The sequence below is a fragment of the Dendronephthya gigantea genome, unplaced genomic scaffold, assembly GCF_004324835.1.
Source record: "Dendronephthya gigantea isolate DGI-Jeju-01 unplaced genomic scaffold, DenGig_1.0 000024F, whole genome shotgun sequence".
Classification (NCBI taxonomy): domain Eukaryota; kingdom Metazoa; phylum Cnidaria; class Anthozoa; order Malacalcyonacea; family Nephtheidae; genus Dendronephthya; species Dendronephthya gigantea.
The window spans coordinates 679,281-698,291 of NW_021163034.1; the positions used below are offsets into that span (position 1 = coordinate 679,281).

Consider the following 19,011-nt stretch of genomic DNA (forward strand, 5'->3'; position numbering starts at 1 on the left):
AAACGGCTAGCCACATAAGATGAGAAATTGGAATTTGTCAAAGGTTTCCTACAGGAAATGTTTGCCGTTTTAAAATGGTTATTAAATGACTGTAATTTAGCTTCTTCAGACTGCACTCAATTGCCTTGAATATTGAGTTCTGCGCCTCGTTACCTGGTACCTTCCCAGTGCTTGAAGGCGGGCGTTTTGTTGTTGATTTTGCTAGAATATCGAACGAAAATAAAATCAGGATAAGGAAACGGTTTCGGTATAAAATCCTACATATATATAGATCCTACTGAATCCTTTGCGAAATATAAAGATCTTTTCATGACATATTCCAAGCCAAGTTGCTCTGAGTGAAAAAGTAAGTGGTGGAAAATTGACGATTTTTGTAAAAACGATATGTTAATTTATAACCATACATTAACGAATATGTTGTTAAATAACCATGATATTTCTTCAATAGTCTTAATATAGATAATCGAACTTATCCAGGCAAACATGAAAGATAGCTACAATGACATTGAATTTTTACACTAGCAATGTTCTAGTCCTAAAGTTCAGCAACCACAGTGTAAGCAGTGACAGTGTCATAACCAAGGTTTGCTGCATAGCCGCTACCGCTGTACATAGTGATTGTACCCCAGTATGGAAATCCTCGAAGATCTATCATTGATTGATGTTTCCATCTTTGAAAACACGACAACACTTTACCATCTGGTAACAATGCATTGTCGTTCACGACATACTCCTTTGGTTGAGCGCTGGCCAGCAAACGCTTCTTCTTTCGTCGTTTTTTGCCGCTAAGTCCACCCATGATCGGGTCCAGTCCTCTTTTATGCTAAATTTTCACGCCATCGTGTTCGACTTCGTCCACGTTGAACAAACGTTTCGACACCCCTGTGAAGTCTGGTGCAAAAGCCAAATGGGTGCAAACGGTTTCGAATGCTTATATGTTTTGTCATCACGACAAAACGCCTACATAAAATTTTTTCCATCAAAAATGGCAGTTGTTTAATCAAAGGTTTTTCATGCAAGGCTGATTTCGAAAAATCAAATAATTTCGTGTCATGGAAAAAATTGGGTAAGGGTACCAATTTTAGCCGTGCCGTACTAAAAGTTAAGTCCAGTGTAAAGTTGGTTAAGTGTATAGGCATCTCACATTATTTATAAAGTTCCTTTTTATACACTTTATGGTGTTGTTCAACTATCTCGAACTATATGGCTTTTCGTGCTATTAAAAAAGAGACGAGAGTGCACGATTTTCAGTTTAGATACCGTATACTTGAAAATATCAGCTGCTACAACCAGTGGCGTCGCCAGGTTGTTCAGACTGGGGGGGACGATGTAAAAATTAAAGGCGTTAGACCCCTAGGGGGGTTGGGGGCATTCCCCCTCGAGAAAATTTTTATTTCTAGGGTCTCTAAAACGCAATTTCCAACATTTTCAGGCAGGTTTTATGACAATCTGAAAGCCACAGATTGACGATTTTTGTTATAAACCAACAGTTTTCACAATTGCAACTTTCTGTTGTTAGCTTATCTAAATGTGTCAACAAGAGTATCCAACTCAATCTTATCTGCAATGTCTCTTCCTATGCTGATATGTTATTCTAATGTTATTCTTTAGGTGATCAAAAGTAACGTTAATTCGAAAATTTCTTTATTTACACGGCTGTTGGAAATTAGAATCATTGTACCCCCCCCTCACTTTTCTCTTCACATTTAGAAAAATCTCAAAAGTGGTCTTTAGAGTAACTCGGGGGGACTTGTCCCCCCCAGTTCCCCCCCTGGCGACGCCACTGGCTACAACGATACTCTGTAAATTATACCTACAAGTAAACGGCGCTTTTATTGCCACTATAATGCTGTAACTGACATTTTCTAGAAAGTCAGGATTTTGACAATAATTTTATCAGTCTTACTTATTGTCAACAATGATTTACCTTTAGAACGTTTAATGAAATAATTTCTTTAATCGTTGGATACAGGTTAATAACAGATTGTCCATTAATGAAAACCTTTTGGTTTGTACCAGCAACGACAGCCCTTACTACCAAAGTCTTCTTTGTCTTCCATCTTTTAACCCTCACAACTGTTTGTGTTGGTTTAAGACGAAATTTCTCTAGCTGACCTGATACATTTGTCGTGAAAAGCACATCGTCCTGGTAATTATTCACCAGCAAAAATACAAGGAAGAAATTACTTTCGTCTAGAGAAAGAGATTAAATGGTTAAAGTGAATGTACAGAACCATGTACAGAATCATGATAAAAAAGGACTACGTTTCTTTCCTCAGTAAAGGCTGTTTTTAAGTAGTCTATTTGCAAAAAACAAATGCTTTGCGTATATCTCATGCAAGTCAAAACATTACACATGCAGGCCTAAATTTCTTAGCAAATACGATGTCATTGATATAGTCGTCCAGATGTTTGGAATATGGTATATAAGCTTCAGGCACATTTTATTCTGTTTTTCTCATCATGATGACAAACAAGTTCAAGTTAAAGATTGATAATTGCTATCGACATCTCTTGTTCTGTTCAACTCAGTATAAGTAGAGTCGCCATCATTAACACCATCATTTCTTGCAGCATTCACTCTCAATGACTGATAATTTTCTTCTTTGTTCATTTTTTTGACATCCAGTTCTTGATAAGTTGGATCAACTTGAGAAGTTGGTGAATCAGGTTTTTGTTCACGTTTTTTATTTCTAAATTTACTATGATAACAAAAGACAATGTAGGAAAGAAGAATCCCAATGATTATTCCAGACAATAATGACACCAGGACGATATACCATTTTGTTTCACTGTCATTTGATGCTGCTGGATCTGCCTTTTCTAAAAAGTAAAGTTAATCGAAGAGAGCCCGCTGATTTCAGCGAAACGGACCAAAGAAACTTGGAAGTTGAATCTACCGCGTCGACTGAGAAAGTGTCATGGAAACTGTCATCCTCAGCTGTGTCAATCTTGTCCTTATAACTGCATATAACATTTTTATATATGTATTGTTATATATGATTCATTAATTATGTTATATGATTCATAATTCCTGATTCATAATTACCTTCACGATTCTTTATGCTTGTGCTGGATACTGATCGTGAAGTTGATCTTGTTATAGATAGCACTGTAGGTTTCGGTTCTTTAAATGATAATAAAGAAGCAAGTTATACCTATATAAAACACTATGTCAACTTATTCTGAAGTCGCCAAATTTGAGCTATAGATAGAAGCACATGAAAATTTCTAAAATTGATAAATGATTTGTGTAGCAGTTTAGATTTTTAACGTGCTGAACCAAATCCTTCTATTGCATATGGCATTAACAAAATGGCGTAGAAGTGACATACCCATGGAAGCCTAACTATACAGTGACAAACATTTATCTTCTGCTATTCTATTAACTCCCTGCTGCAGTGCTCTAAATTGCAGGGACCGGTTGTTCGAAAGGTGGATAAAGTTATCTACTGGATAGTGACCTTTTCAACCGTCGTAAAAAAACCTAGAAAAATCGATAAAACTACTCAATCATATTAAATTTACAATCGTTAAAAAGTACTTTACCTTCGAAAGTGTGAAGTTCAATCTTGACCATACCAAGTGGTAGTTAGAATTTTTTTAACGTTACTTTGAAATAATCACAATCCAGTGGATAACTTTATCCACCTTTCGAACAACCGGCCTCAGGTTCAACAACCATGTCAGGCTCATACAATTTCGTTTAATCTAAAGTTGCTTCACCTCATAAACAGTATAATTATACATTTATGGTTCTATTTTAAGAGGTTCTGCATTTTTGAAAACATGTCTGCATGCTTTGCCTGTTAACAGAATATAAGAATAAAAAGCATATAAAGAATATATACTGATTTGCACCTTCAGTAACTTTTAGATATTCAGAAACGGAATCCTTTCCAAATGTATTAGCCGCGATGCACTTGTATGTTCCATTATCTTTCCATTTCACTTGAGGTACGATGTACCACTTTTCAGTACTAAGAACCTTACCATTATGGTATATAGTATAAAATGGCACAGGAAACCCATCAGAGGCACATGTTATGGTTAGTGGTCCATTAATTACAGCGGGGTTCTTCGTGAACGTAATCATTGTATTCGTTGGTTTAACTATATTAAAACAACAAAACCCTATAGCACTAAAGGAAATGATAAACAAGATTGGCATCAAACTGCGATTTTCATACGAGAATTGCCCGTTGAACTGCCGAAAGTGCGTAAAATTTTGTACTCAGCATCCGCGCATGGCATGTTAATTTATACATACATGCATGCAGGAAGTCACGTTACGATGCGGGCGAAGGTACATGCACATGCAGCAAAGGACAGTGTCAAAAATTCTGTTTAGTTATGATTAAGGATATATTTTTCAAAGCTATATGACTATTTCAAGAACGGGTGCTTCAAACACATTTTATTGCGTATAAATAATACGAATGTGTACATATAAATAATACGAATGTGTACAAAATTTGCAATTTGCTAATAGCTTCAACATTTCTAAATAATCACATTTTTACACTTAAACAATTATGTTTAAGGTATGATCATACTTACTATAGATAATAACTTGAATGAATTTTTCATCACTGTATTTTCCATAGGGGTTGCTTGTGGCTACACACTTATATGTTCCGCGGTCTCTTCTACCGACAATTGAAAGAATTAATTTTTGCCTCTCTGTTCCAACATTGCTAAATTTGACTCCATTTTTATACCAGGTAACATTAGCAGGAGAATTGCCACCTTCATTTTTACACAAACATGCAAAGTTATCACCCTCATTCAGGATAACAGGACTGGAACAATTTAATGCAACCATTGGTTTCACTAAAATGTAGTAAGGTTGAGTTAGTATTTCAAAGCATCGTGCAGGTTATAATAATAATATATATATATATATATATATATATATTGTATTAGTTTTTCTTTTGAATGCCTAGTGATTATTGGAGGGATATCTTGAAATAACCTTTTTGGCTATTAATCGAGTTAAAGCATGGGTTGATGACTATAAGTCAGCAGGCACATCTCAGATCAGGGAAAATAACTGCTAATTTAGATTTTTTGCAAAATGAAGTTGGCCCGATTTATACTATATAGAGACGGATGATCCGTCTGGCAGATCATTTGTCTGAGTATAAATAAACGATAATCTGGACAAAATATGTTTTTAGACGAATATGTCAAACGAAACAGAATCGCGCGTTATATACGAAAGTGCACAGGAATTGGGAAATTATTTATGTGCATGGTAGAAAGAGTTCACTGCAAGAGGATGAATTTTTGTAGTTCGTCCCTACCACGTATTTATACTGACAGACGCTGATGCGTCAAGACGAACTAGTCGGAACTATATACCCATTCAATTTCGTCTAAATAGAAGAACTATGGCTGTGCCAATAATTCGTGTTGACAGATGATCCGTCTGTTTGCCCGTGTTTACACACAGACGAACTAGAAGACGAACTATCTTTCGCCTGCCCAAGTTCGTCCAGACGGATGATCCGTCTCTGGTATAAATAGGCTTTTGCTAATTTCATAGTAACATTATTTCTAAGACCAATACCATCCACTCGTCATTATGGAATGAATGATGTAATAGTTGTTTTTTCCTTAGACTGTAATACCGTTATTGTTATCAAATATTTGAAATGGATTCATACTTACAAAGAACTATTACTTAGATAGATTTATCTTCCGCATAACTTTCATGATGGAAGCTTGTCGCTGCACACTTGTATGTTCCACGATTTTCTCCAACAACATTTAATAAAAGTAATGATTGATGCCCTGTTCCAACATCACCAATTTTGACTCCATTTTTAAACCAGGTAACATTAGCAGGAGGATTTCCACCTTCACCTCTGCATAGACATGTGAAGTTTTCACCTTCATTTAGCGTGACGACTCCAGGGCAATTCAATGTCACCTTTGGTTTCCCTGAAATGTGATAGTTTTTCTGTCTGGATCTCATATGACGCCGATAGCTGGCGATCAAGAAAAAAATCTGGGGGTGTCCTAAGCTTCGTGGGCCGAATTTCGTAGTGTTTGCATTTGATAGAAAAAGCTTAAAATTTCAGAGGGAGATACGAAATATCCATCTGACCGAATATTCAAAGCCGCACAAAGTTTTCAGGTTTTATCCTTCGGAAACCTAATTGAACTGTCTATTACGGCAAAAATGCTCGATTCGACGTTCGATTCGTTCGGTTTAATACGAACGTCCCACTGGTACAATTTCGATTTAGCGGTCGAAAGCTGCTCTGAGGACGGTTGCAGATTTTTATTTTAATTTTGTTTACCCTAGTTCCTCGCAAATGAGCATTTTAGAGTCTTATCAAAGCCATTTTCGTGAAAATTTTGATCAAATGTGTATGTCATGGTGTATATATACAAACTATATAATTTTATACAATTTGACTGCCTCAGTCAAAGGATATAGACCGGTAGAGATTTCTCTATTTTATATTGTGCATTTTCGGACATTTCGAGTTAACCGCAAGTTAGCCACAAGTTTCACGGGGCATTTTTCAAGTCAAAATCACAGCACAAAATAATATCTCTGGGCTTTAAGAAAATAACCTATTGATTCTTAGATTGACATCATGGCATGTGTACATGATTTAATCGGTTTTAGGAGAAGCTACTTACTTGCAATATAAACGACAACTGCAGATGTGTCACCGTCAATTATAAAACTGTATGTTCCATCATAAGTTTGATTAACATTCTTTAAAAGCAATGTTCCAGGTCTTTCAATTGCAACATCAAGTAAACTCGTTATTTTTGAAGGAGGGTCATTGTCAATTATTCTTCCAAGTCGATAATCACTGAATACACCATCACTACTTGTGAATTTCCAAACCCCTGAATTTACTGTTGATACATCATTATCAAACAACCACGTTATATTTGCTGTTGATCCATCCAAAAAGGTAAGAATTTTTCCATCAGGTGGCGAAGTTATTCGACCTAAACAACACAACTCTCAGTTTGAATTTAGACGTATCATGCAAATATAATGTGCAATTCACAATAAGTGAAGTGGGGTTAGTCTCAAATGTTTCTCAGCTTATAGGTTACGCAAAAAAATACATAGGCTACTATATGTAAGCACAACGCCAAATCATAAAGCAATCCGTCATCAAGATTTATATGGACTGCTGCAATTTATACAGTGTTATGGTAAGATATGGAGTATATATAGTTCCTATTCTTGTATGTTATCATTGACACATTTTGATTTTGGAATTGTAGACTGCGAGGATATAACGTTTGCCCTCATAATGAGTTTTACGAGGCTTAATTCACGAAATTCGGCTTTTGCGGACATACTGTATAAACAAATAATAATACTCTTGTAGGTTTGCATGGTGGCATCAATAAGTAATTTAACTTAATTATATATAAACAAATAATTACTTATAAACAATACTGCGAGATGCATGCATGGAAGCGACTGGGGGCGGTCGTACAAAATTCTTATAATTTATACTGACTACATTGATAGTGAAATCATATAGTTGATACACAAAAATACGATTTTGATTTGCCAATTCGATCGCCATGCAAGTGTACTGGAATTTTACTCCCTTTCACACGACTCGCCCCAGATACATAATTAATTATATCAGGTAAGGCCTGTTTCAGACGTCGAACTTCACATGTGCCGAACCTGATGTTAACAAGCTAAAGTCTTTGTTTCGACGTCTGAAACGTGCCTAAGACGGAAAACTATTTTGAGTAAATTGGAAACGCAAATGTAGTTTCCTACCTTGACATAAACAAAACACTGAAATAAGACCAACTATATCAAGAATTAAACCAAAACCAGCCATTAACATGAGGAAATATACCTGCATAAAAAATAAATTGCAATGGTAAATGTGCGCTCATTTTCATAATGCGGGAAAAGATTTATTTTTATATCGCCACATACGTAAAATAGGCCGTCGAAGGGAACACAGCCTTGGGGGGGGGGGGGGGGACAAAGCGCCTAAATTAGTAACTTTCTTTCAATGTGGTTCAAGAATGTGACTGCTGACCATTTTAAGGATGTGATTGCATGCGGTTTTGTACACAGGGCGTAGCTATAAAAAGGAACACTAATGACAATTCGATCTTTTGTGATCGAATAGTGAGCGAACATTCATGAACATTTAGTAGTTGTGTACCCTGTATTGGATGAGCATGTGTTCTCCTATTTGCAAAATCTATGAAATATATCTCTTATATTTTCGAAGTACATTTAAAATGAATTCAACAAAGAGTTTCCTATGCCCCCGGAACTTGTACCCCCTCACACTACTTTCGACTTTCCTCATGAAAAATTTGCGTGCAGCTGTTGACGACCACGTTTATTGTCTTTAATAATTATACGACACGAGAAATGCATGCAAACAAGCATGTAAACCTGAAGATATACATACGCAAGAAAATAGGTGCATTTAGGGAATGTCTCTGTTCAACAGTCGTCTTTTATAATGACTAATCCAAAGCTCTGAACATTGTAACGTCAAAAGTAAACATGCGAACTAACGCGAGGAGTCAACTAGTCTAGTAGTTCTTGTATTAAAAATTAAAGCGTTAAAAATTAATTCCCACGAATGTAACTAAACCTGAATCTCGGCCTAATCGATCAGAAGCCAAGGAAAAATATTGCCTTGCAGCAAATATCTCTTAGATATAACCTTTCGCCGATACCTATTATCAAGCATGACGGCGTAAACATATTTAACCATATATCCTGATTTATATGCAATATATACTTCACTTCAGTCATAGGAATAAGCTAATAAGAAAATGTAACATAGATCACCATTATATTGTCTATAAACAGCATTCTATCAGAGGGTTGTATCATCATATAGTGTAGGACATAAAAAGCACTCAACTGCCTGATGTATCGCTTCCAATAGTACAATTTAATCAAACGTCTATTCGCTTAAGTATGTTTTCGTCGTTTTATATTTTCAAGTGCATGCTTGGTAACTTGACCAACTGGTTCACTAAATTGCAGCAATGGTAAACAGTCGTTTGCCTACATTGAACCATAGTGAACATAGGAAAGCTTTATAATTCCTATATCACATGCAAGCGCTGTTATTCAATAGTACTATATAGATACATATGAAATGCTTACATTGGTGTCCAATACAAAATGTTGCTCTCTGCAATGTATTGATAAACGTCTTTAAAACGAATCAACTTCCTGGTTCCCAACAGTAATTTAATTTCTATACAATGATATTGATAAATTTGATATGATGTGTTTTTAGCATCTCGCTTTATATCATTAAAACATTGAAAAATTCCTTGAAAAAATTTGAAAATTCCTTATAACAGTTATAATTCCCGAAATTATTATTCATGCTGTTTACTTCCGCTAATATATAATATACTTAAAAGCACTCTTTGCGGCCATTTAATTTTGCTAATAATAATAATTTTGCTTAGTAATTTATTATGGATTATTATTAAGTGCATGCATGTATTTCAGCCAATTTTCGTAAATTTAGTGCATGCATATATGTGATATGTATCTTTTTTTTTTAATTTATTCTAAGCGCTATTCAAGGCAGGCTCATTGCAACTATATATCGAGGGTTGTAGGACACACTTTTATGTGTCCACGTAGCTACCACGTACACGGTACGCCTTTAACGATGAGAAAAACGAAAAAAGAAACGTGCATTTCTGATCTTATTCCAATCCCGTTTGTATATTAGGACTGGCGATGTTCTGCATGCGCCGATGCGCGGATCAATAATGAACAGTGATTCAGAGGTGCATCGATTCAAACATCCGCCATGATTTCCATGCAAAGCGCTAATTTCTTCATACGACCATAGAGAGTCGTTTCCCTCTAAGTTATCCCTCGAAAGACACAACATTTTATAGCGGGTCAGCTAATTAAGTGCCCTTGTTATAATTTATCATAGAAACCATCGCGGGCTTGAGCGACGGGCGGTTACGCGAAAACGACACCATTGTTATTCAGAGATATATTTGCGATCAACGGCACATGAATGATGATCATGTTTGCTTAACTACAGTCTCGATTAATGATCTGCGAATGTAATAATCAGCGATGAAATGAGGGTAAAAAAGCTAAGAAACTGGCAATCACAAAATTTTTTAACTGTTCACCAGAATGCTCATTGCTCAATGGAAAAGCCGAAAAAGATTAAAGGAAGCACATGGGAAGAAACAATATAATTATATAAAGTTGATTCACGCATAGCATTGTGGGTCTATCTAATATTCGACCACAATGCAATGCGCTAAAGCAAAATTTAAAAATTCCCAACTACAACAATTAGGTCTGCTGCGTTGCTCGCTCGCCCTAGGCTCGCTCGCTGCGGCGGCAATTAATGAACCAAACGTTTCCTTTTGTAATATTATAGCCTCATTAGTATGCTTCATGAGGTAATGACTAAAGAGTTGCTGTAGTGTTGGTGCGGGCAATGGAATATAGCCAGTGAAATATATGCTGCGATTGGGCCGAGTGGATGACACGGCTTAATTTAAAGATTGATAGTTGTTTTCGTCATCTCTGGCTTTGTTCAACTCAGTATAGTTTGATCCATCGTCATTTGCACCGTCATTTCTTTCAACATTTACTCTTAACTGTAATGACTGATAATTGTCTTCCTTGTTCATTTTCTTAAGATCCAGTTCTTGATAAGTTGAATAAGTTGTTTTTTGTGCTTCCGTTGGTTCAGGACTTCTGTTTCTAAACCACCTCCGTCGAGAATAAGAAACAAGGTGGGTGAGAAGCATTCCAATGATCATTCCAGACACCAAAGATATGACAATGACATGCCATTCTGTTGTACTGGAATTACATTCTGCAGAAGCTGCTTCGTCTGAAAATTGAGAACGACGCAGGTTTAAGTTTTCCAATAGACCCTTTCGATAATTACGTTTTAACATCATCGTTTTGAATTTAAATTAAATGGATTTGAAGTTTTACTCTCACAAGCTAAGTGCAAATTAAGATGCAAAACATCCTTCTTCAACACATGCGTAATTATCGAAAGGGTCTATTAATTGTAAACTATTCACATGGAAGCTATTTCGCAAATCATTTCCAAGACAGACGCTGAAACTTTAAAAAATTTGATCATATGAGAACCAGATAAACTAAGCGTAAGCCAAAGTCATGCGTTTAGTTACCCGATCCATTACTTGGTGTAGTCTTCGACGTTGGGGCTGTTATGTTCGCGATTGCCCCCGAAACTTTTTGCGTTGTTGGTCGTTTTATTGATAACGTTGTTCCAATTAGCTTTGGTAATTCTGAAATTACATGCATTAGCTAGATTTATAAACCATATAAAAGGTAATACGAAGCAAAAAATATTTCACATTGAATAATTTAATGTATATGTTGATAAGGAGGAAATTTGAACCCTAATCTAAACTTCCCTATGCGTAAGAATAACATGCATGTGTAATGGAGATATATATAGCTATATTAGTATTGTTATAAATATACGAAATGGGCGGATAAAATGTGTCGCTATTAATGAACTATTCCGATATTATCTTTAGTCAGTACCTTTAACCGTTAAAAAGGCGAAAGCGGAGTCATTTCCAAGTGTATTACTTGTAAAACATTTGTACGTTCCAGCATCACCCCAATTCACCTTACATATGGTATGCGTGTTATCATTACAGACAATTTTGGTACATTTTGAAATATGGTAAAACGTGGTTCAGGAAAACCATCAGACGTGCACGTTATGGTCACAGGTCCTCCAATTTCAACCGAATTTTTAGAAAACCGAATTGCTGTATTCTGAGGCTTAACTAAGAGAAAGAACGAGAACAAGAGGTTATTTTCATTAATTCATTTGTTTGTGAAAGTAGCACCGGTTATTAGACTAAACTGCATGTATATATGTATACGACCGTCCTTAGAATCGTGAAATGGTTTCTGTATTGGGTAAATAGGTAAAATTGTCCCGTACGTATAGTCTTTTCACGTATACTGAAACGCAGCAAACGTGGAAAAAAGAATAACATGTTTCAATGGCTTGTTCTTCAAAATAAGCAATTTTGTTACGCTGCGTCTGAAAAGAAAAAGTCTGTTGTTGTGATGAAATTACCAAGTTTCTGTTTGAATGATTTCGCACAATACATTCCACACTTGCTTCAATACGGTTAATTAAGTCTTCCAGTCGCAATGGACCATCGCAGTCGCGCATTTAATTAAAGAAAAAATTAACATAGACGTACGGGGCGAAAAGAAGTGGTAGAGACTACAAATGACTCTAACAGATGAAAACAAATCTTTATAGCACAGAGTCTCTGACTTATAGTATAAGCTTGAACTTTCCCATCTTTTATAAATCGTACTTACAATATACGTTTATTTCGATTGATTTCTCATCTGATGCATTCACGTGGCTCTGAGCTTTACAGTTGTACGTTCCTCGATCTTCTGCCGTAACGTTAAAAAGAGACAGTATCTGAGACTCCTTTCCTGTTTTACTAATTCGGGCGCCATCTTTATACCAGGCAACAACTGCAGGAGGATTTCCACCTTCACCTCTACATTCACATGTGAAGTTTTCACCTTCATTTAGCGTCGTGATGTTGGGACAACTGAGTGTCACTGTTGGAGCAACTGAAACCGACGTTTAGGAACCATTTAATGCGAGTCTTTTTTTAAAATATTACGTTTTTATAAATTATTTAGTATCCGGTTTGTTATCGTATAAGATCTAAAACCTTTCAGATGAATTATATCAGAGCACATTTAAAGTGAGAAATATACTAATTACACATCTCTTCAAATAAAATGGCAATCGTGGACGAAAAATTTTCAGGATTTTTGAAAAATAGTAGTATCACTCTGAATATTGTCCGGAGTAATGCCATATATATAACATACAAGACGCAGCATAAAGTTTAGTGAATCATAATCAAGGTAATAAAAGTTAACTTGCCTGCAATAAAAACAAGAACTTCAGAGGCAGAACGACCAACACCAGGTGAGAGAGAAAATTTGTATGTTCCATTATAACTTTGATTTACATTCTTTAGAACCAATGTTGCTGGTGTTTTAATGTCAAACTCAAAGAGGTTGTTTATTAATTTGTCATAGTCACGATTACCATCTATTTTAGCAAGTGCTACAAAAGGCACACCTAATCTTTCGTAAGTCCACAGCCGGCGACTGATACTTGTTATGGTATCATCAAATGACCATGTTATGCTCACAGTTGATCCAGGTAATAAAATAAATTTGTTCCCATCAACAGCATCAACTGGTGGACTTACTGCTCCTATTATAAATCAAAAGATTACACATGTGGTACAAATACAGCCCAAAAGCATCATCATCTATGTCCCTGTAAAAAGACAACAAGCCAACATAAAATACACTTACCTATACTACCCGATTTGTTGGCTTTATTCAAACCTACAGCGCTACAACGACCCGAGTGGGCGTCTTGTGAAATAAACCGTCACGTATGACATATTATAGCTACAGGGTGCATAAAAAAACGCAACTTAAAATTTCATGAATATTCGCTATCGAATGCCCATGTATAAGAACTCTTATTTAAACATCAGTAACTAATTCACTCGTTCACATCTATCAAAAGAAGAAAATCGCAGCAAAAATTGCAAGTGTAAACGGACCTTAACATTCTCTTCATACACCCTGTAAATACACAAAGTCACAAACTGCATGATTATATATTTAAGTCTTACCATTGCATAATAAAATCGGACTAAGACCCAATAGAATGAGAAATTCAAAGTCAATCATCTTAGGATTTTAAACCTGTATAAAAATAAGAGGTTTTAGAAATTACTGCTATTAATTCTTGTTTAAAACAGAGTTGGAGCGTTTCTTTCATTGATGGCCTAAATCACCCACTCATGTATTTCATATGGTAGTACTGGTATATACACTGTTATATAACAATCGAATTAAAATCCTTTTTAATTACATGTATTCACTCGGGGAAAAATTTGTAATCAGACGTTTGTATTAGCCATTCATTTCAGTTCATCAAGCATTGGTTACCACAATTATAAGCTGGCTCACGCATCATGATGTGGATATTAATTTGGTAGCTATATTCGTGCTATATATCACAACAATATCACAGTGTCTAAACTATTCGCCTCAACCGAAAAGCACCAGCAAGCCTCCCAAAACTATATAGATCAACACGAATTATCAAGCTCAGTATATAACAAGAAAGCGCTAGCTCGTTCGGTACTGCACGTATATAGTATACATCCTATTCTCACATATAGCTGCCGTTACCGTCAGAACATGCATGGAAGGAACATGCATAATTACAAAGTCTTGACCAAGAGAAAATACAAATTTTAACTTATTTAATTTGTAGAAATACTCCTTCAATGTCCTGCAGTACTATACTGGTACTATGATACAGTATAATAACATACCTCTTATACGGCAACTACATTTGTTTAGACAAGAAGTGAGAACTGGTCAAGCTAGCTAGGCTCCAACTAGTTTGATCCTTGTTTTACTTCCTCGTTGATAACCATATTATTTTCTGCATGGTAAGTGAACATACACAAGTCCAGAATTCCTTGAATAGTGTTTTGTAATTCCTTCTACTTAGAACAATATTGCAAATTAGACATATTTTACGCGCACTGTTCGAACTATTTTAAGGCTGTCTGTTAAACGATAGCAATTCAAAATCCCTCTTTGCAGATTTTAAAAATCGTCCGTTCAAATCAGCTGGTGTCAAAAACGGGGCCGGAAAATTTGATTAGACCAGTTTATTATTTGCATATTGAGATTTGGCGTTACTTATGAAAATGTGGCGCTTGACAAGACACTTGCGCGAGATATTTCATATTCCGGGAATAATATGAATAGAAAAAGCGAAAAAGCTACTCTTTTAGTCTGCTGTAGCTGCTAAATATTTCAAACCCTTCACGCATAGCACCAAAAAGCATCATTAAAAGTTGTTTAAAGATAAAAACATGATCGACCTTTCTTATGGAAGTTAAGAAGAAACCAATAAATTGTATCTTTCTTGTTCCTCTTTAAAAAAAGAGTAGGGAACTAGCCAACTGTTGATTCAAGTTAAAGGTTGATAATTGCTCTCGACATCCCTGACTTCGGCCAACGCGGTATAATTTGATTCATCGCTAATAACACCGTCGTTTCTTGCAACATCCCCTCTCAGTGATTGATAATTATCTTCTGTGTTCATTCTGGTAAGGTCCAGTTCTCGATAATTTGGATCAAGTTCAGTTGTTGGAGGTTCAGAGTTCGAAGAAGGTTTTCTACTTTTGAACTTTCGACGAAAACACACGGCAACATATGAGAGAACTCCAATGATAATTCCAGACACCAAAGTCACAACAATGATATACCATTTAGTACTAACTTCACCATTGCATTTCTCGTAAATTTTCCCTGAGAATTAGAACGGACATGGCGTCATGGCCTAACATTAATGATGGTATCTATTGGTGCTGTGGTGATTATTTATCATCTATATAATGCGCATACACTATATTTGTGAGCGGTGATTGAGCCATCATACATAAGTACATTTTAGAAATGAAGATATCCCAGATAGAGCTAATTCAAAATAATCTTGTCCTCCATGCACAAGCCGAAAACGCTAAATCCTCAGACTTTGGCTGTTAAGGCACTGCATGATAATTGCCTTAAGTCATATTCCTTCATATACATTTATCTCTAATTTTGTAAATATTGTACTATGTTAGTATGTATTATTGTATACTATCTCTAAATTTTCTTTGTATTATTCACACGCCCCTCCTGGAAATCAACTATTATTAAAGTTGAGTGGGGCTAGCGTGTTTTAAATAAAGTGATGTATGTATGTATGTATGATGGAAGCACAGCCGGGTTTTAAGCATAATAATAATATAGTTGAATATTGCAGCTCGTGAGCGCTTTTTTCTTATAGGGAGATATTTAATTAGCTATTTTTGTTGGACGATATTTTTAATTCATTTGTATTTACACATTCAAAATAAGACAGATAAGTTTATTATTTATTATATTAAGTCTGTATTTATTCTTTACCTGATCCATCACCTGCTTGAGGCGTAGTCGCAGTCACAGGATTCGTCTGCAAGCTCGTCTGATTTGTCGTTGGCAGATTTGTTGATGATCGTACTGGCTCGGGTTCTTTATACCATTCAAAGATAAAATTTTTATAAGAAAATAAAAAACCCAACAAAACTAGGGCCACTGAATCTAGGTCCAGGAATGGAATGAAACAATATCCATGCATGCATCATGATGTAGGTTCACAGCCTGGGAACACACAAAGGTATACGTAAATAACGCATACAAAGACTTCGCTGTAAAGGCTGGCTTAGGTTGACGCATCTATATATTGCTCATTCAAGCCCACTAAATCAGTCCAAATGTGTTGTTCTCCATAAGTCACGTGTACTGGCAATTGAATGGGCAAAGAAACGTTAAAATTTAATCTTACCGATTAGGACTAAGAAATCAGAGGCAGAGTCATTTCCAAATTCATTCTTTGCAAAGCATTTGTATTTTCCAGCGTGAGTGTAGTTTACATCATGTATGGTGAACGTTTTCCCATTGCTGACCTCTGTGTCATTATGAGTTATGATATAACTTGGTTCAGGATGACCATCTGATTCACACGTTATGTTTATTGATCGACCAAGTACAACTTTTTCTGGAGTAAATTTAATTTTTGTTTTTCCTGGTTTCCTGACTGCGAAGAAACAGAGGGTTCTTTGTAACAGCTTTTAAGTCGTAATAAAAATATTTTCCATTAGTTAATCAGACCAAGTTTATGAGAAAAAAAAAAAGAAAAAATTTTCATATAATTTTCGCTATAATTTTCGCTAAATGTTCATAGTCGTAGACATTCACTTATTACTTTATTTACCTGCATGGTCCCTCACTACAGCCACGAAACCCACTCGAATGTTGCTGCGCGCATGCTTCCGCAGATAAGATCATGCAGGATCGCTTATATAAAAGCGCCCGGCTGGATAAGATACACTTCGTCTTATCACTTATGCCCGACCCAATCATGGCTGATTTCTTTTGTAGCTACCCTATTGTTCCTATAATACGTAAACATGAACTTAAATGAATATACACCCCCCTCTCCAATTAAGCTTCTAACTATGGCCCCCGCCTGCTTTCAAATAACAATGCTGTATTGACGAGGTAACTTTTGCGGATAGTAAAAAGTAGTACGAACTACTTACAGATAAGTCTAATTCTTATTTCAATTGAATTTTTATCTGTTGCATTGATATGGCTTTGAGCTTTGCACGTGTAAGTTCCACTGTGGGTTTTATCGACATTAGTTAGTGTCAATAACTGTTTTCCTCTTCCTGTCACACCAATCTGGACGCCATTTTTATCATACCAAGTAACATTAGCAGTCGGCCTGCCACCTTCTCCTTTACATACACATGTGAAATTTTCACCTTCGTTTACCGTACTTGAATTGAAACAACTGAATGTTATATTTGGTGCAACTAAAATGTAATGAAATCGTTAAGAGTCCGAAGTCACGCCGAATATAATTTTCACGTTTGTGATTTATATAATTTCAACGTATAATGATGAACATCAGGCAATCAGTTAACTATCAATGTTACTATGCTTTTTTCATTCTCAAAAGAAACTTGCCTGCAATAATCACGATAACCTCAGAATTAGTTTCCGTAACCGCACTAACTCTGAGCCTGTATTTTCCATCATAACGGCGATCAACGTTCCTTAAAACTAATGTTGCTGGCTTTTCTATTGAAATCACAGGGAAGCTGACGCGTATCGTAGCGTTACCATTACCCCGTATAAAAGCAAGGATTCTTGAATTAAAGGAACCGTCCGTACTTGTGAAACTCCAAATTCGAAAATCATCACTAGTTATTTTATCATCAAATGTCCACTCAATTTTTGCATTTGATCCAGGTAGAAAAATCAGGTTTTTTCCACTAGATGGTGGATAGACAACTCCTAAAAATCATAAAAATATTTCAATCCTGAGTTATTCTGAGACACTGTCGAAAGTATGTGATCAGAAGATTAAAGATCTAAAAGATCGAAAAACCTTAATCAGTGTTTTGGAATCTATATAAGCTCTAAAGAATAAAGAAGCGTTTCGTGCATAAAAATTAATAATATATCATAATCAAATTGTTGGTCATTCATGATCATAGCATACAAAAAAATTATTCGTAATGAGGTAGAAGAAGCCTACGAAAATTACATTATTTTGTCCATATATCATATGACCTCGTTTTCATCCAAATCGAACAAATACAATAGTCTATTTAATTTATGAAAGCGAAAATTGACCAAACCTTCACATGGAAGCAACATGCAATTGAGTCCAAATAGCATAAGAATATCAAACCATGTCATCATTAACGGTAAACCTGAGTAAAAATGATCAAAAGAATCATAGTTATTAGTTTACTGCTAATAGATGAGGAATTTTTAGCTCATTATACATTGTTTTTATTGTATGTAACTAGTATTTAGCACATGAAAAATTCAAAGTTAACGTAAACAATTCTATTACAAGTCACGATGGATGTTATTATTGTTCTGTGACTGTGCAAAGACGCGCGCCGGTATGCCAAAAACAAGTAATAACTGGGATAAAGCGTTAACAGATTGTTTGATTGAGTTCTGGTTTCTTTGACTTTGTGATTGTCATTACGACAAGCAATTGAACTATTTAGCACGATTTATACTTTTTAAATTTATAATCTGCGATGCATGTGCGATGAAAAAATGACAAAAAACAGGTTTCTTATAGGTTCACATGAGCCCGTTTACCCGAGATTTAACGAAGCGTAGCCGTAGATCCTGACATGATCCTGTAATCATCCTAACAATTAATAGCATGTAATTGGCCTCATCTCAACAGGCAGTTTGTTGGTATGTTTATACCTCACCGCGTATGAAATACGACGTATAAACCCCGGGTATAAACGCGCCGTAAAAAGCCA

At 35.7% G+C, this 19,011-nt stretch overlaps 2 protein-coding genes across 5 annotated transcripts; both read right to left on the reverse strand.

Moving 5' to 3' along the window:
• Window positions 1–478: 478 nt before the first annotated feature.
• LOC114522753 (Schwann cell myelin protein-like) lies at window positions 479–9,260 on the reverse strand. 3 transcript variants are annotated; one of them, XM_028543493.1, is made up of 9 exons: window positions 9,149–9,260; window positions 7,781–7,862; window positions 6,658–6,978; window positions 5,674–5,946; window positions 4,561–4,833; window positions 3,862–4,113; window positions 3,050–3,127; window positions 1,928–2,193; window positions 479–960 (listed from the first exon to the last, which is right to left on the reverse strand). In XM_028543493.1, exons 5-9 carry the CDS (start codon window positions 4,823–4,825, stop codon window positions 832–834), a joined length of 990 nt encoding a protein of 329 aa, XP_028399294.1. In that variant the 5' UTR covers window positions 4,826–4,833; window positions 5,674–5,946; window positions 6,658–6,978; window positions 7,781–7,862; window positions 9,149–9,260; the 3' UTR covers window positions 479–831. The 3 variants fall into 3 exon arrangements, with proteins under 3 accessions (XP_028399294.1, XP_028399295.1, XP_028399296.1); XM_028543494.1 differs by lacking the exon at window positions 7,781–7,862; XM_028543495.1 differs by lacking the exon at window positions 479–960 and having other exon boundaries at window positions 2,100–2,823.
• Window positions 9,261–13,226: 3,966 nt separating this feature from the next.
• LOC114522752 (neural cell adhesion molecule 1-like) lies at window positions 13,227–18,440 on the reverse strand. Of its 2 annotated transcripts, XR_003686941.1 has the most exons (7): window positions 18,358–18,440; window positions 17,681–18,010; window positions 17,251–17,526; window positions 16,494–16,745; window positions 16,076–16,180; window positions 14,443–15,433; window positions 13,227–13,298 (listed from the first exon to the last, which is right to left on the reverse strand). XR_003686941.1 is itself a non-coding variant. In XM_028543492.1 (6 exons), exons 1-6 carry the CDS (start codon window positions 18,419–18,421, stop codon window positions 15,093–15,095), a joined length of 1,368 nt encoding a protein of 455 aa, XP_028399293.1. In that variant the 5' UTR covers window positions 18,422–18,440; the 3' UTR covers window positions 13,894–15,092. The 2 variants fall into 2 exon arrangements, 1 of the variants encoding a protein (XP_028399293.1); XM_028543492.1 differs by lacking the exon at window positions 13,227–13,298 and having other exon boundaries at window positions 13,894–15,433.
• Window positions 18,441–19,011: the final 571 nt, after the last annotated feature.